The 25,142-nt window shown below is 37.4% G+C and overlaps 1 protein-coding gene across 4 annotated transcripts in view; it reads right to left on the bottom strand.

The window, feature by feature from the left end:
* The window catches only part of pbx4 (pre-B-cell leukemia transcription factor 4), a 53,664-nt gene that overhangs the window by 21,293 nt on the left and 7,229 nt on the right, over positions 1-25,142 (bottom strand). For all 4 annotated transcript variants that reach the window (XM_055188287.2, XM_055188261.2, XM_055188269.2 and 1 more), the window contains 2 exons: positions 23,424-23,497; positions 3,670-3,914 (listed from right to left, as the gene is read on the bottom strand). In XM_055188287.2, coding sequence (XP_055044262.1) covers positions 3,670-3,914; positions 23,424-23,497 — 319 coding nt within the window. The remainder of the gene's footprint in view (positions 1-3,669; positions 3,915-23,423; positions 23,498-25,142) is intronic.

Below are 25,142 nucleotides of genomic sequence, written 5' to 3'. Positions count from 1 at the left end.
AAAAGAAAGAAATGAAGAAATAAATTGAAAAGAAATAAAATTGAATAATAATAATAAAAAAATACAGAAAATTAAATCAAGTCAGTACATGGTCACAGATCATGATTAATTTTCTTTAATGTTATATAAATATGCCAAACCCCGTTATGACATGGTAGCGTCAGAGGTCCATAAGCGGTTCCCATATCCTTCGGAAGGCATCACCCTTATTTTTTAGGGTGTATGTGTGTTGTTCCAGTCTTAAAGTTTCATTTAGGATTCGTTTAAACAGTTTTTTCTTTGTTGATTCCAATTGAGCAGAATGCATTTCTTTACTATATAGGATAATCCTTTTTCTGCGCTTTTATTTATCATCACCAAACAAAAGTGCACCATGTACTTGTTGTTATTGGTAAGTTTTGTGTCCTCTAAAGCAGTGGTTCTCAAACTGGGGGCCCTGAGATGGTGACGGGGGCCCCAGTTTTATAATATTTTATAAAATGCATTAAATTATCATGAAATCTGTGTAATTAAACCTCAGAAAAATAAGACTACTAAACAACCACACTACACTGTATATTTTAATAAGTTTTGGTTAATTTAAATTGTATGGTTTATGTCAAACATTTTCTTTGGGGGTCATGAAGTGTGGGTCACCGTAGACTAGGAGGGGCCGCACACCAAAAAAGTTCCACTGCTCTAAAGAGTTGAAAAATGTTAAACTGTGGGGGAAAATGCTGCACTTGTTAAATTTATTTTAGCCGTCCAATCACAGTGAAGGAAGGGCGGGACATACCACACCAACCAATTAGCTCATCCTACTTGTACAAACTTATGTCTGCGTACAACTCCGTTGATACTGACAATCAGGCGTTATACCAAACAGCCAGAATGCTATCAAAAGTGTGGGAATACTCTAAGCAAAGACCAAATAAAATGGTGCGCTGCACACTGTGTAAAACTGAAATGGCATACCATAGCAGCACAACATCTCTGCATGAACATCTAAAAAAAAACATCCTGGGGCTCTCTGACCTCAAAATGACGAGACGGCAGGATAAGTATTTGAACTATTACAGTAAGTATTTATACAACAATAGAATCAATGCAGGCAATATATTGTGCTTAAAACGGCTGGGTATACATCTTTGAGATCTTTCGAGCTGCGAGACGCCCGACTGAGCAGTATGGCATCTGGGCAGTATGTTGAAACAGTAAATAAAGAGCGGGACATGTTTTATATTAAGAAGTTACGAAATAATAAGTTACTGCCTATTAGAGCTCGCGTGCACAAAAAGCCAGCTGGCAGTGCGGAGTTCCTAACCAACGTATTTTTTGCAAATATGTGCGCTGATATTACAAAAGCTCGTCCTGTTAGGTATTTCTGGCATGCATTTCTTTAAAGTAACAGTAGCGTAAACACAGTTTATTAAATATTAAAAGATTATTCTAACTAAAATAGATTTTTTTAACTGTAACTAGAGCCGCACGATTCTGTAAAAGGAGAATCACGATTCTTTTGCTTAAAATAAACGACACCGCACAATTTTCAAAAGCTTTTTTATTTTAAAGATTCACAACCTCTGAAAATTAGGTTAACAAACAAGATGGCAATAAAATAAGTAAGGAATAATTGACGACGGGCTGTTTTTTCTAAAATAATGCACACCCAAGGTGGTAATGTGGCACGACGTGAAGCAGCTTTGCATTATTTTCAAATAATTCAAAGGACTGGAGTCAATTATTCATCTTATACCACAATTACCACGAACATTGTTCTGGTGTCTATTTTTAAGACATTTGACATAGGTGTGCGGTTTACAGAAAAAATAACCAACACCCATGGAACATTTCTCAGCCAATCAGAATAAAGCATTTAACATGCCCGTGGTATAAGAAATAATATGTTAATAAACAAAGCATTACTATTAAACATTTAAAAAGAAAACAAGGCACACATTCAAAAGTTCTTAGCTAGAAATACTAGCCTATGAATATTTTGTGGCTTGGGGCAGAATGGCGATTTTGGATGCGTCCAAATACCCACACTTGCGGTCTTGGCCACTCGAGAGCGAGTGTACACGACAGGAAGTAAGTGCACTAGATTGTCTAACCATAACCTAACCCATGTCCTAAAACCTAAAGCTTTAAAGCGGTATTCAAGGCTAATTGTATCGCATCATGTTCATGCAAATCGTAAAACTTTGCCCAAACCTTACGAGATGATGTCGCAGAAACTTTTAATTGTAAGTTAATAATTGGATATTACATATTATGTTGGTAGTTAAACGAAAAGGCACATTTTATTAATTTTTTTAATATCTATTAGAATAATAAGAAACAACATTAATTGTGTCGTTTATTCAGGGACTAGTTTAATAAACTTTATTAAAGCTGCATGCACAAAAGAAAGAGTTTTTTTACAGGTGCAAAGAATTCTGCTTCTGAAAGTTTCAGATAAGTGTAGATAATAATCTTTAAGTTCAGCAAATGTTTATTTTAAAGTGTTTATGTGTTCATTTTATTTAAAGAAAAACTTTAAAATATATCCTAAATAAAAACGAATACGTTTTGGTGCAAACTGCCGTCACGTGGATTGACATTTTTACACTTGCTAAGTGTGTCCTATTAGGGGAATAAATCTACATGCATCCTTGGGATCTTCACGCCCACTAGAACACTTGAGCCAAATACAGGAAATACGTCATGTAAGTGCAAAGACCACAAGTATGGTTATTTGGATGCAGGCAATGTTTCCCCCTGTGCTGGATACGTTTCGGTTTCTTTCTGTCTAACTTCTCGGGAAAGCATCTGCTGTACCAGTGAAGCGAACACAAGCACGAGCACATCTGACTTACGCAATACCCGATGTGATGTGAAGATGTCGGCCGCTGTTAGTGATTGCCTGTTGATGCGAGAACTGCATCTTTCCTCCTTGAAAATATAATGACCTGAATCGTAGAAATGCTGGATTAAGATCGTTTGGGGGGGTCGAATTGAGATCCTGATCTTTTAACGATTAATCGTGCAGCTCTACAAACTTTAGGAAAGTTCAATGTTGAAGTTGATACATATTAAGTTTTATTTATTTTAATTTTACTTATTTAATTTTAATAATTAATAGATGCCTATTTTATTGTTTAAGGTGAATAATGCCCCTTTTGCACGTTTTACGTTAGGCTGAATTTCTGTTGGACTTGTTTTTGTGATTTGTTATATTTTCCTTGGCACGGCCACTTTATTTTTCACGTTACACTTTTTTTGTTCATTTGTTTAATTAAGAAAATGCATAAATAAAATGTTGGCAGATGTTACCATTACTATTTGTTGGTGAATTATACATGTAAAACAAAAATCATTAGACTATTCGACTAATCGAAAAAAATAATCGATAGTTGCAGCTCTAGTCAGAAGTTCTAGACATTAGTCTGCCACCTACTGGTCATTAATGATCCAGCAAACATCTGCTAACTAAAGTTTTGTTTTCCTACATTAATTTATTTTTAGTTCGTTTTGCAGGTCCACATTATAGTTGAAGTTTAGTTTGAGTTTTTTTATTTTAGTTCACTATAGTTTCAATTTTCGTAATCAGTTTTAATTTACTGTAATAACCCTGTCCAACTTTCAATATCTCACATGTAAACCCCCAGTGTGACTAATACACAAAGTGCACAAGTTTCTTATTCTTACCTGTTCGTATTTCTCAAGTTCAGAGTGGTAGATCTGACGAATCTGTGCGAGTTTGGCTCTGTAGTCGGAGTGCTCGATGCTGCCGTCGTTGGGTGATCCTCCGGCCGCCGCTGCAGCTGCTGCTGCTGCCGCAGAGCCACCACCCTTCTCGGGCCCTGACACGCCCTCGGCCAGCAGCATGTTGTCCAGACGCATGATCTGGGGATCTGGAGGGTCTTCCTCCTGTACGCCTCTGATGCTCAGCACTGTGAAAGAGAGCAATACAAACCGGTTACAGGTGAAAAAGTTCTACTTTATATAACATAAAGGTTTAGTTGCTATCTACATCTATAGATGGTTTCAGAAGTAACAACATAAACAAGCGGCTTTCGTGGTCATCACGTAATTTCCGGTAAACTCCACTAAGAATAAATTACAACAAAGTCCTATTATATAAATATGTTTATTTATATAACAAGCAAAATAAACAACACATAGATTACCTAGGAAACCAAAACATTTGTTATTTTCGATGAGGCATTTGTTCAAGAGATCAGTTTCAGCAATTAGTCAGACCATTAAACAAACAGAAACCGGAAGTAAAGTTCGGCCCAGACACTTAATTGCGTCACCGCACGTGCGTCCGATGAAACGGTCTATATGCATCTATACATCTACATTTACACGTATCTATATTTCTACATCAATAGACGGTTTCAGCAGTAAAAACATAAACAAGCGGTTGTCACAGTCCGCACGTAACTTCCGGTAAACTCCACTAAGAATAAATAGCAACAAAGTTCTTTAAACGTAGTTTATTTATATAACAAGCAAAAAACAACACATAGATTATATAGGAAACCAAAACATTTGTTATTTTCGACGAGGCATTTGTTCAAGAGATCAGTTTAGCAACTAGTCAGACCATTAAAAAATCGAAACCGGAAGCAAAGCTCGGATCCAGACGTGCATCGGGCCAGCGCACCTGCGTCCAATGAAACCGTCAATAGGTATGTATATATCTACATCTATACGTATCTATAGATCTACATCTATACGCATCTATATATCTACATCTATACTAGGGATGCATAACGATTAATCGCCATTAATCTGTAGCAGAATAAAAATTTTTGGTTACATCATATATGTGTGTGAACTGTGTATAATAAATTTGTACAGTTAAATGAACACACATGCATGTATATATTTAAGAAATGTTTACATGTGTATATACATTTGGATATTTATGTATAATTTATATTATATATAAATAGTTAATATATAAATATTTATTTATCCTTAAAATTATACATGCATGTGTGCACATTTATATATACATAAATATTATACACAGTTCACACAGATATGATGTAAACAAAAACTTTTATTCTGCTATAGATTAATTGCGATTAATCGTTATGCATCCCTAAGCTATACTTATTTATATATTTACACCTATATGTATCTATACGCATCTATATATCTACATCAATACGCATCTATATATCTACATCTACATCTATACGTATGAATATATCTACATCTATAGGCATCTATATATCTACATCTATAGACGGTTTCATCGGACGCATGTGCGGTGACGCAACACACGTCTGGATCTGAACTTTACTTCCGATTTCGTTTTTTTAATGGTCTGACTAGTTGCTAAACTGATCTCTTGAACAATGCCTCGTCGAAAATAACAAATGTTTTGGTTTCCTATGTAATCTATGTGTTGTTTTTTGCTTGTTATATAAATAAACTACATTTAAAGAACTTTGTTGTTATTTATTCTTAGCGGAGTTTACCGGAAGTTACGTGCGGACCACCGCAGCTGCTTGTTTATGTTTTTACTGCTGAAACCATCTATACGCATCTATAGATCTACGTCTATACGTATAAATATATCTGCAACTACATGTATCTATATATCTACATCTATACGTATCTATATATTTACATCTATACACATCTATAGATCTACATCTACACGCATCTATATATCTACATCTATACGCATGAATATATCTACATCTATACGCATCTATATATTTACATCTATACATATCTATATATCTACATATGTATCTATATACTGTATCTCTATATTTCTGTCTGTCTGTCTGTCTCTCTCACTGTCTCTCTGTGTGTCTCTCTTCCTCTCTCTATATATGTATACATATATATTTAGTGGCTTTTGCATCTGAGCTCCTCATATTGTCTTGTGCTGTAATGGCTAGCTCCTTCCACAATAGAATCTAAAGCTATGTTCACCTAACTGAATTACAAATCCAATATTTTCACTTTCAATGTGATTAGATAAAAAAGCTTTGTGTTACACATTGTTAAGATGTCATTTCACATACAGCAGAAACCAGGGGTTATTTTTTAAATTAGACATGCAATTTCCCACTCCACCAGCAGATGGCAGCAATGTACCTCATGTTCGACATGCACAAAGCAGTGGTCCAATAAAAAGAGAGCATGTGCTGTCACTACAAGCACAAGCGGCCACAAGTACACACCTCTCCAGCACTGAATTAAAGCAAGACCTCTGTCAGCTCGCCGCCACAGACCCATCGCTCACAAACCTATACGAGCGCATGCTCCAAGCTGCCATACATATGCACAAAGGGGCCTGAGCAGCGACTAAGGGCAAAGTGTATGAAAGATAATGTAAAGAAATGTGTGGCTCTGTTTAAGAGCTTTTGTGTTTCCCTTACACAATAGACGCTGGAGAAACTACAAGAGCAGATCTACAACATTCCTACACGCGTACGGTGATCGTGACTTTAGTAGCGCACTCGTTCATCCAGTTTATGATGATTTGAAAGAGTGAGAAACATAAAGCGCAAAATAGTGCACATAACACTGCATTTTCTGAGGAGTTTCGTTTTTGTGAAAGTGGATCTTCTGGCTGTACCATCTCAAATAAAATAAAATAAAATCAAAGCTTTTCTCCCGTCCGCCCTTTAACTGATAACACATTTAATGACTTCAGCTCTTACCCTCCCCCAAAAACAGCTCAAAAATTTGTTTCCAACTCTCCCTCCCCTCGTTTTTTTTCTCTCGTCGAAAACTTTTTCTTTCCCTTGGCAAGCGCCCTTTTTTCTTGTTCTCTCTTGCCCCTTCAGGGTCCCTCGGCTCAGGTCCTCCCTCTCTTTCTTTCTCTTTGAGTTACATTCCATTTTTTTTGGTTCTCCCCCTCTCCAAGCTCAGGAATGCAGCAGACCCAGCCGCCTGAACTAATGACCCCGATTCACCAGCCCTCTCTTTACCTCTCCAGCAAAACTCCCCGAAGTCAAACAAAAAAAGACGACTGTTTTTTCTCTCCAAAGTACATTAAATCCGTCTCAGAGTGCATGCTACTGCGATGAGAGTATTCCTGTAGAGTTCACGGAGCGACACCTTAAGTGCGAGCAAAATGCGTTGTGAAGAAGTCGCACCACGAAACTCCCGAGGGCCAAAACTTAATTTACGCAAACATGTGAATGCAAAGGCTTCTAGCTAGGCGAGTTCGATTTCACCCACCTCGCATCTTAAAATGTGTCTGAAGGTAATTTGTTCAGCATTGCGGAGAGAGTGAGCATTAAAGTGTCTTTAGACGGTTTTCGCTTTCTGGTTAACTATATTTAACAGTTCGAAGATGATCTTGCTGAAAGTTGACATGTTTATAGCTAGCTACTTAAAGAGTACGCATCTGGTTTAATGGCACTTTAAAAAAAAGAAACATTAAATAAACACAGCGCTGTTGTTTCGAGTGCTTATGTTTGTTCCCTCCACAGGTCAGGTATATAAAACAGAAACACATCTTTAGAACTTATTAAGCCAGGATTTCTCATACAGTGGTTTGCGAAACCCTGGTGGTTCGTGGGGGAATTGCAATAAAATCATGAAATCTAAATTAGGGCCGCTCAATTAATCGAAAAACTAATTGAGATTATAATTACAGGTGAAACAATTACATAATAGCCAAAAGACTTAAATACAACTATCCATTTGTGCTTATTTTTGTGCGTTTCGGCACCAAATACAGAGGTGAACAGTGTTGGGGAAAGCTACTTTTAACTTTTTTACGCGTAGAGTGCATAATGTGACTACGTTTAGTTGAATTCAATACATAATTTTTTTAATCAAATTAATTAAACTAAAACAGTAACTTGCATTACTTTAAAAAAAGTCACTTAAATATTAATGTTTACATTTAATAAGTAATGCGTTACTTTACTTGTTACTTCAGAAAAGTAATATTACGTAATGCACGTTACTTGTAATGCGTTATCACCAACACTGGTGGTGGATCGGATATTTTAAAACATTATAAAATAAGTTGAAGTGTCCTTTAGCCATTCATTTTGGATTTTTAACTAACAACTTAACTTCCAATTATTTATTTATATTATTTTGTTTCGGATGTTTCCAATTTTCCATGCAAGCTGCTTCACAGAAAGTTATAAAACATTAACGTAAAGGTAAAATCAATTAACCGCAATTACAATGTCAATGTGAATAATCTACAATTATGATTTGTGTCATAATCGAGCAGCCCTAATCTAAATAAATAATTTTAAAGTAAAATCTAAATAAAACACTAACAATATATACTTTATTCGTTTAATCTGCATGTCATGTGATACAACACTTGCAAAATAGACAGATACATTTAATAAGCCAATTAAAGAAAATTACATACCGTATTTTTCGGTCTATAAGCCGCGTTTTTTTCATAACTTGGCTGGTGCTGCGTCTTATAGTCAGGTGCGCCTTGTAAGTCACTATGAATTAATTTGGACATTTATAAGGCAAGAGACAACATTACCGTCTACAGCCGTGAGAGTCCGCTATATGCTGCTTCTGTATTTATTTATAATTCAATGGATTCAGTGATGTGGAATGACGAGTATGTGAACTTCACGCTAGTTGGCTTGTTCGGTTAATTTAGCCTATTCAACCTTCCAGGTACGTTCTGTATGCTATGGTTTATCATTTAAATAACTGATAATATTACTTTAAACGTACAGACATCTATTCAGCCTGCTGTTCTGTCTGCTATTGTTTAGTTGAATAACTTGCCTTTGCAGATTAAATGTCTGTTCTCCAGCTTGGATTTTGTGAAATAATTTTCTAAATAAACACGACATATAGTCTACTGTGACTTATATGTCTAAATAACGCATTTTTGAATAATGCGGCTTGTACTACGCTGCGGCTTATAGTCCGGAAAGTACGGTAATAAAGGTCCAATAACAGGTAATAATAGGTAAAATACTGCTACAAACTTTAAAATGGATAAAAAATAAATTAACTATGATGCACTTCAAGTAAATAACTTTGTTTGGCTAACAAACGCGTGTGCATTTGCACCTTAATATGCTCCTGGTCCACGCCAGACCGTTTCCAGGCTCTGTCCCAAGTTTAGTGTATATAGTTAGTTTAGCCTGACGGGTGAGGGGAGGGTCACTGTTTTTATGACCACAACCCCACAATCAATAGAGTGAAATTTACCACCTCCCCAAAGAGTATCACCCACAATATCCATTACAGGCCTTGCCTCCAGCTGATTCCCTTAAGCACACAGCCTTTTCTTTACCCTAATTATCTCAATTAAGCCGTGATTACTGATAATTACACAAATAACCTACACAAATAACCCACAACATTTGCCATTAGTTGTCACGGACTCCTTTAAATTACCAATACCCCTTTATGTTGCAATTTATCGCCGCCCTTGGTTTTAAAACCCATAATAATGTATCCATAAATAAAGCGGCAATTTTGCTACGCTCGAATAGGTTTTATAATAGCGCTGCGGTAAACTGTTCTGAATCTGTTCAAGCTTCTTTTAAATACTGACCGTATTCGCCTCAGACAACACGGACGTGTCTAAATGTTTGTGAGGCTTTAAGAAGATTAATAAAGCCAGGCTGTTAAATCTTTCAATTAGCACACTTCATTAATACAAACACACTGCCATGCTAATGAGATAATGTACATTTTAATGTGGTGCATCTGTCCAAGTTGCACTAATATCCTTCCATTAAATTTATGAATGATCGGTGCGATTGCACAGCATCCCCCCCCCCACACACACACACAGGAGGTTTACGCAGCCGCACGCATGGAGGAATTCCCTCATTTGCGACGAATTGGCGCAAACGTTTATGCAGGAAATGCGAAAGACCTAACGGAAAATCTGACGCACGTCCGAGCCTCATCGCCGCTGGCAGACCGAGCCGGCGAGTCAGCCTATGAAATATTCAGAGTACCCAGCTGGGTTCGACTGCATACATAATCACTCGCATTTCTGCCGTGCGGAACGCGGCGTTCAGGTACGGCACAGGTGATGTGTTAAGCGCAGACAAAGGTATTGTGTTCACTGCTGGTAGCACTATATTAATGCTGCCATTTTCAGTGCATTACTGAAGAAACAGTCCATCACGTCTGCGTTCACAGCCTCTGATCGGGCCTCGACAGTCTTTCTCTCTTTACCTCTTAACGCATTCTCTCTTTCCTTCAACCCCCCCAATCCGGCCGCTCTCTCCCGCCATACCCCGCCTCCTTTTCTCTCTCCGTGCCCCCAGCCACCTCCCCCCATCCTCTGTTCTCCATTTCAGTCGAGTTCTCCATGTGAGCCGCAATCCCTCATGCTGTCAGCCCCCCCCACCTCTCTCTGTAGACAGACAGGATTAGCATTTTAATTGCATCAGCTCCCTTGGGTATTCTCAGCCTTTCACTGGGAGAGAGCGAGGGAACAGAAGGGGGGAAGAGAAGGTAAGGAGAGAAAAGGGGAGAGGAGAATTGTGGGGGAAAAGCAAAAGGGAGTCACAGGAGGAGATAAAATAGCAGGGAGGAGATGGAAAAGCGAAAAGATGGAGAAACGGAGGGGGCAGGGAGAAGGAAAGAGAAAGACTGAGAGCGAGAAACGAAGGAAGGGGTGATCGTCGTCACGGTGGGCTGCGAACGCGTGTAGGGCGATACTTAGGAAATGACAACGCTTTGACCGCAACGGCCAATAAATCAAAAGGAGGATGGCGATTGCGACGGGGGAGGGATTTATTCGTGCTGAAAAGCACGCCCACATGAAAGCAAACAAACACGCTAACCTGAGAGCCAAGTGGGATGTAAATAAGGCGAATTTATCTTTCAACTGCGATGCCATTAGGAGTCAGATTGAAATATGAGGGTCATTGCTACTATGCACAACAGTTCCACGTCCCAATGTCCTAATATGCTGAATGAAATATTATGAGATTGAAAAGATTGAAATCTCATCCGTTAGATTTTTTTCATCGCAACATTGCAATTAAGAAATTATGTGGGGGTGAATTTAAAACGGATGTTGCCATTTTAACTTCTACGATGCAAAACTGCGCTTCTTCATTTTTCTTTTTTCCTACAAAAATGTTTCAAAGAAAACAAGCTTTCTTGAGAATGATTTAATAGGTTTTGTATACCTAATATATTTATATTTTGTTCAACTTTTGTAAATTTATACCTTTTATATTTATATTTTGTTCGACTTTTGTAATAACCCACCAACTAATAAAAGCCATGACATCATTCTTCTGGAAGTGACATCATTTTTTGTGGCCCCACCCCAAGATTTTGTGAATTCTGTGATTTCTTTCGTGGTTTAGTTGGTTGGTCTCATTACACATTTCAGTTTTTTCACAAAATTATTTTTATTAATTTATTTGTTTTATATAAACCCTAGAGATGGGACGGTATGAAAATTTCATATCATGATTATTGTGACGAAAGTTTACCACGGTTATCAATATTATCATGGTTTTGTTAAAATGAGATCGAAATGTAAAAAAAAACTGATACACACACTGAAAACATTTTAAAGTTTTATTTTTGAAAATCACAATTTAATATTGCATGTCCCTGAAATTATTTCTGTGGTAAAAAAAATCAAATCTGTCTAATAAGTTTAACCGTGAATAAATAAAATACATTATCCCTTAAATGCCTTCTTGTGCAAAAAACTATGTTGCATGTGCACGCCTGCGTCAAACTGATTCTGGCTGGACAAGATTTACCGCAATTGTTTTAAATCACGGTAATCAAACACGGTTGTATTGATGATTACATTTTAAATGATAATACTAACCATCAGGACATTTTATCGTGGTTAACCGTGAGACCGGTTATCGTCTCATCCATCTTTCATCGCAACATTGCAATTAAGTAATAAGTAATTCACATGGGGATGAATTTTGAAACGGATGTCGGTATTTTAACTTCTACGATGCAAAACTTTTTCCTACAGAAATGTTTAAAAGAAAACACGCTTTCTTGAGAATTATTTAATAGGTCTTGTGTACCTAAGATATTTATATTTTGTTCGACTTTTGTAAATTTATACTTTTTATATTTATATTTTGTTTGACTTTTGTAAATCCCACAAACTAATAAAAGCCAGTCATTCTTCTGAAAGTGACATCATTTTTGTGGACCCACCCCAAGACTTTGTGAATTCTGTGATTTCTTTCGTGGTTTAGTTGGTTGGTCTCATTATACATTTCAGTTTGTTTCACAAAATTATTTTTATTAATTTATAAGTTTTATATAGGGATGGGACGGTATGAAAATTTCATATCATGATTATAGTGACCACAGTTATCACAGTTATCAATATTATCATGGTTTTGTTAAAATGAGATGGAAATGTTCAAAAAGAACAGATACACACACTGAAAACATTTGAACAAGTTTTATTTTTGAAAATCACAATTTAATATTTCATGTCCCTGAAATTATTTCTAGGGCTGGGTATTGGCAAGGGCCTCCCGATACGATACGAATCACGATACATTGATCATGATACAATGCGTATCATGATACAATGCAATGCGTTTTTTTATCAAAAATGTAAAAAAATAGAGCTGTTTTCACATTTTCTGCCATTTTCTCACTCCCTCTAACTCCTGAGACATGATCCGAATGGCAGTAAATGGCAGACAACTGGACAGTGACAACTACAGCAGCGGCAGAGGAGGTCGTTTGACGCACACAGAGGGATTTGATGGTTTTTTAAAATATCGATAGTAGAGATCGAAATATCGATATACTATCGATACAGCTAGCTATCACGATAGTTCGCTGTATCGATATTTTTGCACAGCCCTTTCTGTGGTAAAAAAAAAGTCTTAATAAGTTTACAGTGAATGAATACAATACATTATCCCTTAAATGCCTTCATGTGCAAAAAACTATGTTGCATGTGCACGCCTGCGTCAAACTGATTCTGGCTGGACAGGATTTACCGCAAATTTTTTAAATTACGGTAATCAGACATGGTTGTAATGATAATTAAATTTTAAATGATAATACTAACCGGCAGGACATTTTATCGTGGTTAATCGTGAAACCAGTAACCGTCCCATCCCTAATTTCTTTCATCGCAACATTGCAATTAAGTAATTCACATTTATACTTTTGATATTTATATTCTCTTTGACTTTTGTAATATCTCATCAACTTATAAAAGCCAGTTCCTTAAATTACATAATTTTTCTGGAAGTGACATCATGTTTTGTGGACCAACTATCAGTATTAAAAAGATTTTGTGAATTCTGTGAATTTTTTGTGGTTTAGTTGGTTGGTCTCATTATACATGTCAGTTTGTTACACAAAATTACTTTTATTAAGTTATTAGTTTTATATACACCCTCATGTCATCTCTCAGTCTCTTAATATACAATGTATAACATTACCTTTTTCATAAATAAATTATATAAATAATTTACTATGAAAAAGTCCTTCAAAATATAAATATATATAAAATCCATCTTTAAATGCAATTTCTTAATTTAAGTTGCATATTAAGAGAAACTGCAGAACCGAAATGATCCATCAACAGAAGTTCTTGAGAAGACTCGAAACTACGCTTGTCTGGAAAACCAGCATGAAGCAAGTGTTAAACAACAAGCTTACCAACAAACAGCAGGGGTTAATGCCTAATGTCACCCATGACAATATTCAAAATACCTTAAGTAACTTAACAAAATGAGGTTAGGGAAATTAAAAGTCTAATGGGAAACTGGCAAACGGGTAGCGAGCTGGAGTTGTATAATACATTGATTTTAAATGGCTGTAAACGTGCCACCATCTAGGTCTTGTTTTTGAATAAGAACTACAAATCCACCAGTCGTTTCCGACAGTAAGCCGCTCAAGTTAAGCAGCGTCTGTGGGCATGTTTACTACTAGAGACGTGCGGCGTGCACCTGGTGGCTCGCCCAGTCACACGCGCACCTTTCCGCTCCCCGCAGGGAGTGGCCATTGGTCAGTGTCAACAGTATCGTATCGGATTAGGGTGTGAATAGCGCTCCCACCTTAGGCAAACACGCCGTCCGGTCTAACGTGTCATTTATCAGCTCTTAATTAACTCAACAAGCATTTCATAGTGCAGAGTGCCAGTACAACAGGCTTCACTCAGCGCGTTGCGACCGGTCAAACACGATGACGCAGGTGAGAGCGCACGGGCCGGGAAAGGACAAAAGAAGACTTCGCTGCGGGAGGAAGATGATGATGATGATGAGGAAGAAGGCCGTTGCCGTGGCGATACCGGCACGCCCCCCTCTCGCCCGCTCCCCGGCTCATCAGAGCAGCTGCCTCCTGTGCTAATTAGCACCGCCTCTTAAGGAGCTCCTAAAGACCTTGTGAAAAATGAACGCTCATTTGAGAGGTCGTTAATTTGCACTGTTATGCAAATTAGGTGGCAATTAAGCAATAGATCAGAGGAGCGGCTCCCATTTATAACAAGCGAACGAGAAATATGACAGAAGCAAACAGGGCCGGGGAGAGTGGCGGATGACTGCACTGAGAGGGAGTGTAAACTAACCTTAGCCCATTGTAGCTCAAAGAGAGAGAGAGAAAGAGAGAGAGAGAGACACTGTGACGTAATGTGTGTACAGGTGAACAGCACGTCCTGGACCATTTTTTATCTGCCACATTTAAACAGCTGAAAATGTTAAACGCCACCTAGCATATTTCATGCTAGCAATATTTTTAGCGGTGATGTGAGCCAGATCTGAAAATGTGTCTGAGCATGTCAACACATTTCAACTACTAGTCTCTATGCCGTTCTTGTATATATGTGGCTTCAGGGAAGAACCTGACCCTAGCCACTTCAAATGCGATTTTCCAAATCATTTTCCATGCATCACTTCATTTCAAGTTATATGCATTATGCACCAAGGATGAGAACTTAAGGTTGGGGGTTTGTTTAAATCTCTCCTGACCTTTGGTGCGCAACCCATCCAGAACTGTTTGTGTTACGGACAATAGCATGAGCAGCACCGCTAGCTATCAGTGTGTCCATCTTAACCCACATTGGCGAGTGAGGCGGTATTGACACCTTTGCGTGAGACAAACAGATTATTCTAGATCAGTGTTTCCCAATCCTGGTCCTCGAGGCCCCCCTCCCAGAAAGTTTTAGATGTCTCCTTATTTAACACACCTGATTTAGCTCATCAGCTTGTTAGGGAGACATGTTTACCATTTTTGAAGTAGGCTGATTAGTTGAATCAGGTGTTTTAAATAAGGAGACATCTAAAACTTTCTGGCAGGGGGGCCTCAAGGACCAGGATTGGGAAACACTGTTCTAGATTAACAAAAGGCTAATGCCTCAATCCAAATGGCATGCACTGAAACCCGAAACTCTCTGCCTGAAGACAAGCTTAAAGTAAGAGGAGCAAACTCGACAGATCACCCCTGCTCAAATCCCCTCTCTCCAGATTAGTCACAGAGACTTCCACACTGGGACGAGCGGCTCCCATCAATTGTAATTAATCCTTAATTATTCTGGATTAGGTGTTGGGCTCCGACTCTCTTCTTTCACCCGTACCAAAACCACGTCAGCTAATGTAATCCAGCTGAGGCCACATTTACATATCTTTAATTAAAGAAACATGGGCTTCTTTCAAACACTAGTCCCAAGACCGGGACAATAAGAGACGTCTCCATGATACCCTCATTTTGCATGATTTTGACGCACACCGCAGCTAAACACAATTGTCACTCCCGTGTGTATAATCTCGCTCTGTGCAGTTCGGTTATTTATCAAAATAACAATTGTATAACAGGATTTCTATTAAATTATGTGAAGTGTGTACAAAACGAAAATGAATTTGCTGTTAATACAGCGACTTAATTAGTTTCACCACAGACCACTCATTTATAAGAGGACGGATGCATCATTTTTAACATGTAATGGGATGTAATGGTTTATAATGGTTGATTTTTAAAAAGAACGGTGAGATGATCCTAGATATGTACGTTATATAATTTAAAGGTAGTATGAGACATCATAGATTATTTATAAGGTTATAATGTTTTATTTAACCTGATATTTAGTCAAAAAATGTGTAAAAATCTCCAAACAAAATATTCATATAGTAAATAGCAGCTTTCCCTCACCATTCACTCTTAGTAGTCAACATTTTAGTTAAAAAAAAATATAAAAACAGCAGATGGTGTGTGTGTGGACTGACAGCAGTTTCTCAAAGAATGAATGAATTCGAGATGCATTGTATGAGTGAACACATCATCATTAAAGTGCTCAATATAGCCCACTTGAATTTGAATTTAAAGTCACTCAGTTTTTCAGCCAAAGCAGTTTACGTGGACCGGATTTGCTGCTTTTAGTGACACAGGTTTGCTTCAGGCTGATACAACGACACACACTTTAGGGGAAAATCTAATCGGTAGACTTCTGCATGCTTTCTGAAATTAAATCTTTTCAAACATTCACATTTTTTGTTGAGATATTCGCTCATGTGCAGATGGTATATAATAAAAGCGTTATTGCTATTTGCCTTTTCATCATTAGACGACAGTGACGGGAAACTATTAAGAAGAGAGTAAAAGAGTGAAAGTGCAGGAGCACTTTAAACATTATGCGCCCGTGCATGTCTGCTCTGAAGCTGTTAAATGAGATTTCGCTGCTAGCCGAGCTAATTTTTCAATCACAATGATGCTACAAAACAAAATGAACGGTGGTTGGCAATTATTTTACATGTCAGTCAAATGACCTGTGCAGTCCCGGGTATACTTGACTTTCCACGTCCTGCTCCATCTCGTACGCACATGCGTCCGCACATCTTCTTAAGTATACTTGACTCGCATAAGCGTGGATGGTGAGATGTAACGGCCAAAGTATATTTTAGACTTAAGTAAATAGGCATTACTAATAGTACATTACAACTGGTCTGCAAAATGCATAGGGGTCAATGACATGACATGTATACTTTTGTGTCCGGCCGCATTATGCATTATAAAAATAACTTATTTATAGAGCGTTTCATCAGGCACACGTGCGGTGACGCAATAAGCGTCCGCTCCGAACTGTACTTCCGGTTTCTGTTTGTTTAATATCTAGTTTGTCTGACTAGTTGCTGAAACTGAACTTTTAAACAAATACCTCGTCGAAAATAACAAATGTTTTGCGTTCCTATATAATCTACGTGTTGTTTATTTTACTTGTTATATAAATAAACTACTTTAAAAGGTTATTTATTCTTCGCAGAGTTTACCGGAAGTTACGTGATGACCACGAAAGCCGCTTGTTTATGTTGTTACTGCTGAAACCGTCTATAGATTTATGATTACATTACTCATTTTTTTCTATAAACCTATTTTAGTTTAAATACATAGAGTATTTTTTATAATAAATACTCATTTTTATTTCGGTTTCTCAAACAGGCGAGGCAACTGTCCGTACAAATGATCAGTTTAACTGTGAGTTCACACCAGACGCGAGTTCAACGATTTGCGCGAATGGATTACATACAAAGTCAATGGAAATGCGCGATGCGAATGATGCGATATGGGCAAACGCGTCTTCGCCAAAGTAAAAAAATATTCAACTCAAGCACAAAATTTGTTTTTTACACAAAGTTAAATCCCGCAAGTAATCTAGAGCGAGTAACGGCATGCCCCGCATTTGGTGTGTACGTAGCATAAGACAACAGGTAAAAATAGTGTTTAAATTATGAAAAATTGGCATTATTTTATGTTCAAAGCCTTTCCTATAAACAAATTTCACAAATATTAGTAGTTGTTGGGATGTTAGGATAATTTAAAAAATCTTTTGTCCAACAATTTGGATGTTCTCAAATGTCAAGGTAGTACAACCGCAATCATGGGCCTTTTATTAAGAAGTTAACAAGTATAAACTGTAAACATGCTCTTTATGGCTGAATGAAAAGTTTGTAGATTTCTCTCAAATACTGAAAAATTAGCTACTTTAATGTAATTGGTAGACTGGTTCACCTTTGGTGTCAGGTGGTACAACCAGTGTAACTAGAAAAGATGCTATTTTATCAAACACATTTTAATTATATTTTAAGTATAATTATATTTAAGTATATTCATGAATTTGATATCACAGGCAAAAGCTTATACCAGAAAGTGGAAGTCCGTTAAATGTAAATTTATTGCAGAGGTCAGGTGGTGCAACCAGAAAGTCAAAGGATGCAATGAATGCTATGAATGCCCCTAAGAAATAAAATGCATTAAGCACCAATAATTTTAATAAGCTAATAATAATAAATGCAAGCTGAGGTTGTGCATAATTGTTATTTTACGTTTTAATTTAAATTTAAAGAAATTATTTTTATTCAAAATTTAAGTATAGTTCTTGAATGTTAGTTTTATAATTTTTTATACAATTTTCAGGATTATCGTTTTAAATGTCACTATCACATAAACAAACAATCAGCGTGACACAGGGAGCACATTATAACTTATGTAAATGATTAACTGCATTATAGCCATGATAACTTAGTAAAAGTCTTTACAGATTCAGGAAGTTATTTTATCTTAATAGATTAGATAAAAACGATTACAAATAACATCTACAAAGTATCGCACTAAAGTACTTTAGCGCAGTAGGATGTAAAAAATAAAAAATGAGTTAATTATGATTTTGCGCAATCTTTAAATTTTCCGTTTCCAGTAAATAATGACTAAAACAGCATCGGAAGCACTTGACCCGTCAACTCAAAGGCCTGTACGGTTTGAATGTTTCCCTGAATTCAAAAGTGCATCATCCAATTTTGGTTGTCGAGTCCAGAGAAAGGGCCGAACTCCTTGAGGAATAACCTAATGAGAGGAAAGACGCTCGGCCCACACAGCATTAGGATGAAGCCGAGGTTTTGGGGTGACGCTTCCCCCTCTCCATCCACCATTCTGGACCTTGTGATGGGGGAAGGGGGGCGCCTGTCAGGGCCAGGGGTCTGTGTGATATTAGCCGTCTGCCAATCCGGCGTGGGGAATGGACACAGAGTAATTACTGCTGCTCTTACTGCCTCATCAATCTCTCTCTATCGCTGTCTCTCTCTCTCCCCCCTTTACACTCTATCTTTCTCACTCGTGGAACAGAGAAGAGAAAACAGATTGAGTGACAGAGCACCACACAAGAAATGCTGAATAAAATGGGGCCAATGTGAAATTATGATGTTTGGGAAGCTGGTTTTATGAATTTGGCTGCGCTCATGTGATCATTTCTGCTGACGATTCTGAAGTGAAAATGACGTCACTGCGCTCGCACGTACGTACTATGTATAATTATCGTTCGGCCGTGTTTATGTCGAATGCAGTTTATTTAAGTTGTAAAAAGTCTTCACAGTCCACTGGCTGTTTTACTCTCAGGCTGCAGGCTCGACCTCGTAAAAAAGTAGAGAGATTTTCTAACAAATCATAAAATTTTACAGGAGGGTTCAAATGAGGGTCTTTCAAAAATGAATGACAATTATAAAGCCTTAATTAGGTCTTTGGCCACAAAACTGAAGTCAGTCAGTTCATCCAGGTTGGTTAAACAAGGATTTGGGCCAATGTTGGCTCATGCTTGTAACATAAAACATTATATTTAATTTAAGGTCAACATTAAAATACGTATGTTAAAGTTTACAGTTTCCAATATCTGCAAAATAGCTATTTTTTGTGTCAAGCTTTTTAATGCTCCAATTGAAAGTTATTTAAACCTTATATTGGTTATAAGTAACTGACATTTAAAAACACTTTATTACATTACAGTGTATAATAACTACACGGCTATAAAAGTTTTCTCATATAATTCTTAATACAGCATAAAAGTTAAAGGTTTGAATAGAGGCCAGTTGGATCTTCAAAGCCGTTTAAAATGTTTTTTTTTTACAAATAACAAGTGTCGACTTGCTGGTAATAAGAAATTACAAAAGTACTATAAAAGTCTAGAAATGATTATTCCTGGAAACCGGCTATATACTAAAATGTAGTCCAAGAGGCTAATAAATCAGGCTTATATCATACCAATGCTCTAGACAGGTACTGGACATTTTGTCCTTTTTAAGTCTATTCAAAACAAATACTAGAAGGTTGAAGACATTTTTTAAACGGGTAACCATGATGCCACTTCTGGATGCATTTCACAAAGAACAAAAGTTTATTTGAGGAGAAAGTATTCTTGGTCCTGATAAATCATTTTTACTTGTTTGATATTTTTATTGTCTATGTAGAAATGCAATAGCAGTATAATGCCGGCTCTTGTGGTAAATACTCCACAAACATCAGACGACTTAATCATAATAAGCTATTAGCAAGAGAATTGACATTAATGTCAAAGCTAACATATTAGGCTATAAATTTTGAAATAAAATGATTTTTTTAAAGGAGTAAAGTGAAAAGGGGCTGAAGGGTTTTGAATATGTGCTAGATTTGTATGCTAGCTGAACAGAATGACAAATTTGGTTTTATGTGAACTGCACATGTAAATGTAGGATACAGGAGGTGTATATAGGTAGTACTATCAGCATTTGGGTGATTCTCGCGAAATTAGACTTATGAGGTGTCATGAAACATTTTGATAAAAAAGTAAATGCTATCAAAATAAGAAGCATACCAAACATTTCTTCATGGACTATTTTGCACATCATGATTTCAAATGACATCATCAAACCAATTATGTTGTTTTTCCATGTTTAAGGGGAAAATTTTCATTACCGCAACGTGTCCATGACTGGATTTGGGTTCTTTGCAATGGAAATATTTATAATTAAAAAATCTAAAAAATAAAAAGTTCAGTGCATGTTATACTATAAACATTTACAGTAAAGAAACATGTGGTATTTGGTGATCATTGGTAAATGTAGAGACAATAATAAGGAATATAAATGTGTCCAAGACCAATTTTCTCATCCTCCACAACAATTTTCAATCATCATTTAAAGCCCTCAAGGAACTATCTTTTTAAAAAAATTGTTGGAAGGGACATAATTGACTGTGACACTCAAGATGGCTACAAGGTAAGCAGTTCTTATTTTTTCTCTCCAGATAAAAGTTGAAATTTTTTAGTTCTCATTACCGAAACATGAGTTTGTAAATGCATATATTTAATGTAATATCATGTTGCGGTAATGATCATTTTTTAAAATGATAATCTAAAAAATGTAAATAATTCTATAGGAAATACTTTTTAAAGTTATAGTAAGTTCAGACCTTAATCTTGTGGGAAAAAAATGGCTTCAAGGGCTTTCTAAAAATTCTGATGCTGGACACCTTCTAAATCTGGATTTCGTGAAAATCACCTACCTATTTAACTAAATTTACTTTCATAGTTTGTATGATCTTATTACTTGGGAGACTACATAAAATAATGTACTCGTCACACAACACTACCACTTAAGTAAACTGCCATAGAAAGTAGTCTAAACAGTGAATTAAAATAAGGCAAATTAAGAAACGCTGACTACCCACATTTTACTACACCCATAAAAGCTTAATGGCGAAATAAACAACGTGAAAGTTATTTGTCGACTGCCCATATTCATATCGGCTGTGATTCATTTACATTACAAAAATCGGTAAAAACAAACTACAAAAGCATGTGACCTCAGAGATGAGCCGGTCAGCCCGAACAAAAGTCAGGGCGGCGAGGAGGGTGAGAATCAACTAGCTTCAACCATTTTAAGTAGATGGGGGAGGGCCAATACCGTAGGCACAATTGGCTCCAAAAGCTCATCTTTCTCTTAATTTGTTTCTAAGGAGATTAATTAACAAATCGTACATTTCACGCACAAGAAGTTTATGTTAAACAGATGGGGATATGCGTTGGGCGGTGGGGGGGTGGTTAGTGCGACTTACATTTGAGCAGAACATTTCCTTAACAATAAAAAAACAATCTTCCGAACTGCAGCAGCACTCCGAGGAATTCAATGCCCCTCCCCCACGCTTTCCTAACCCTCCCCTCCACCTCCATTACCATATCAAAGCCCCGAGTTCAGAGCAAGACTTCGCTTTCAAGAATGGAAGCAAGGCATCAGGAGAGAGGGAGGGAGGAGAGGACAAGACTGCAGCGGCAGGGAAAGGCCTGAGCTCCAGCTCGCTTTTATCCCCACCGTACCCATGTATGAGAGCGAGAGACGGAGGCAGACAGATAGAGACTGTGGAAAACAGATGTAAAGACTGCTGATCAGGAGTACAATCGTGTGCAGTAGAAGAGCCTGCCTGCTTTAATTCACATTCCTCAGGCAGGAGATGAAAGCGACGGGGAGTCTTGGAGTTGCAGTGCAGGTATATGGAGCAGGGAAGGTGGAGCGGGGAAGGTGGAGCGCACATGACAACACTCGAGCCTGCTTACACCAATTAAAGTAAAATATTTTTTACATGAATGCTGAAATATAACTGACCATTAAATATTAGCATGACTAATTTGATTACATATGAATAGCCTTGCATTTACGAACATTTTAATACACCGCTGGCAATAAAAACAGGTTTAACAGCGCAACCGCGTCCCTGATCAGACGGTAATGGCCTTCTCCTGTCATCGAGTAAATCAGCTCATTTACACTGATGTGTTGACGGTAAAACACTGATTCTAGATCGAGTTGGGCGATAACCCGAGTGATGTATGGAAAATTCTGACCATTAACTTTCCCTGTCCGCACATACACAGCTTCCATTTAGTGCTGCATTTCTTCCAGACCTCTCTCTCTCTCTCTCTCTACTGGCAGGCTAAATGTGAAAATCAAAGTGAATGACATTAGGTAAATAAGACAGCAGGTTGCCTTGGCAACAGGGACAGCCCCCGACACCCATTCCTCCAACCTACCCTTTACTTGCATCCAATTATAGCGAAGTAAGACCGGGTTATTGACAGATTGCCACAAACAGACCGCTGCACATCATTTTTGCACTGTAATTCCACATGAGCATGCTTGTTACGGAACCCGAGACGGATTTCGAGTAGCGGGATATGACAGGAAAGAAACGAGAGAAAGCATGGCACAAAGACAACGCCAACACCTCCATAAATATTTAATCGTTTGTCAGCCTCTCGTTTGAGGGGAGAAAGCTGCCGATCTGCCAGAAAACTGACCACTGCGAGTTAAAATGCAGGAGCTGTCACCGGTTTCGGATTGGGATGGGGTTCACAATGAGAAATATACAGCAACGGTACGAATAAAAACGCATACACTTGTTGCTTTACCAACGCTCCAAATAGATTCGAGAGAGATTGCGCACAACATAAACAATAAATCTATTGCCTTGACACCTAATGATTGCAGCGGGCGACACAAAAGGACATATGGACACCCCAGAGGAACACTAGCGACGCTAAAAGAGGGCTGGGACACAACGCATTGAGTCTGATGATTATTAAACACCTGTCTCTGCATATGGTCAATCCAGAATCAATACAAAGTAATGAAAAAGATGTACTCGAAGCATGCAAGAACCAAACCCGAGCTGCAGAGTATTGGGTTAATAAGTCAACGACTTACCTGTTTTTTCTTTAATCTCGCATAGCACGCTGAAGAGAGCCGGCTTCATCCTGTGACAGTTCAGGGCATGTTTCCTGCACAAGATAAAGAATATGTTAACAAGGCTTGGTTAACAGGTTATTTCAAATAGTAACTGGCTGATGCAGAGATTTTTGATATATGAGTCTACCTAAACAAACATACTTGCCCAATTGAAAGTGGTTACGTGGTACTTTCCTACTTGGTACTTGGTTGGGTCAGTTCAAAGTTTAGCTTTTTTGTGCTGATAATTTTGATCAAATTTTATTTTATTAAGATTTAATTTTACTATTTCTTTATGTATATGTGACCCAGCTACAGTCATTTTTTGAGATTTATTATTTTCTACATAAAAATCACCCTACTTAATGTAAACATCATTTTGTGAAAATATCTTTAATATTCACTAAGTAAGACCATGTCAAAGAATAAAATCAATAACTGAAATCAAATTTTGATGCTCCTAATCTGATTATTGACACATAGGGTCAAATATATTTATTTATTTTGGCATCACAAACTGAAAATACTACGTTATACTACAATGTAAAAGATTTTTAAGGGCATATTATTAAATCTGTACCCAATCTGAACTGAACTACTAAACTGATAGCATATACGTCATAGTTTGCTTTCAAACAAACCAGAGTTATTATACCTACTCTTAAGATGCCAGCGGCATTGAACATTCACCTCTCAATGTGATTACAATCACAAGTACAAACATCCACTCAGAAATCAATCACACAAGATGTAATGGACATGCAAAGACTTTAAAGTCATGTCTCTGAAAAAGCCCCGCGCGTCTGTAGATGGAGAAGATACAGCGGCAGCCCCAGATCATTCTGGCTAAATGAGTAACTGACACATGGTCTTCATTTGTCTTCGGGGAAAAGCATTCCACCGTTTAATGGTATTATCCGGCCCTTTTTACACCCCGAACGTGCTTAATTTATTGAGCAGGTCTGGAGAATATCAAAACAAGCGTCTCACAGAGGAAACATTCTTCTCAAAGCAAGAATCATATGTGCTAAATCTGTTCATCGATCATTTCAGGGCAGTCTCCCATCAGCAAACTTTATTTCCAGGCTCAGTGGGCTCCGATGCGAAAGAAGCTTATCTACACGCGGCCAGATTTCAGCGCTACTGTATTAGAGGGCGGATGAAGCGTGCTTTCTAGGAGCATTGTTAACCCCTAACAAACGCCAATAATCGTGGAGTACTCACTAGTTGGGTGTTTACTGTATAGCTGGGATGAACATGCCAGCTGAGCATACAAAAATGATACAAAAAGCCACATCATGTGACATACATACAATTCAATGTATGCAGAGGGGTTTCTATGCCTTAGCGTTTCTGTTGATTGATTGATTGATTGGTAAGCGCTTACTATATTACAGCCATGAAAGGGAAGTTCACCCAAAAATGAAAATTCTGTCATCATTTACTCATTATCATGTTGTTTTAAACCTGTATGAATTTCTTTTTTCTAAAACAAAACAAAAAAGAAAATATTTTGAGAAATGATGGTAAACACACAGCATATAGTGTCCATTGACTTCCATATAGGGATGCATAACGATTAATCGCGATTAATCTATAGCAGAATAAAAGTTTTGTTTACATCATATGTGTGTGTGTGTGTAATAACTTTGTATAGATAAGAAATGTTTACATGCGTATATACATTTTTAATGTATA

Source organism: Misgurnus anguillicaudatus, chromosome 19, assembly GCF_027580225.2.
Source record: "Misgurnus anguillicaudatus chromosome 19, ASM2758022v2, whole genome shotgun sequence".
Classification (NCBI taxonomy): domain Eukaryota; kingdom Metazoa; phylum Chordata; class Actinopteri; order Cypriniformes; family Cobitidae; genus Misgurnus; species Misgurnus anguillicaudatus.
Note: the sequence above shows the minus strand (reverse complement) of the source record. Positions and strands in the feature narration are given on the sequence as shown.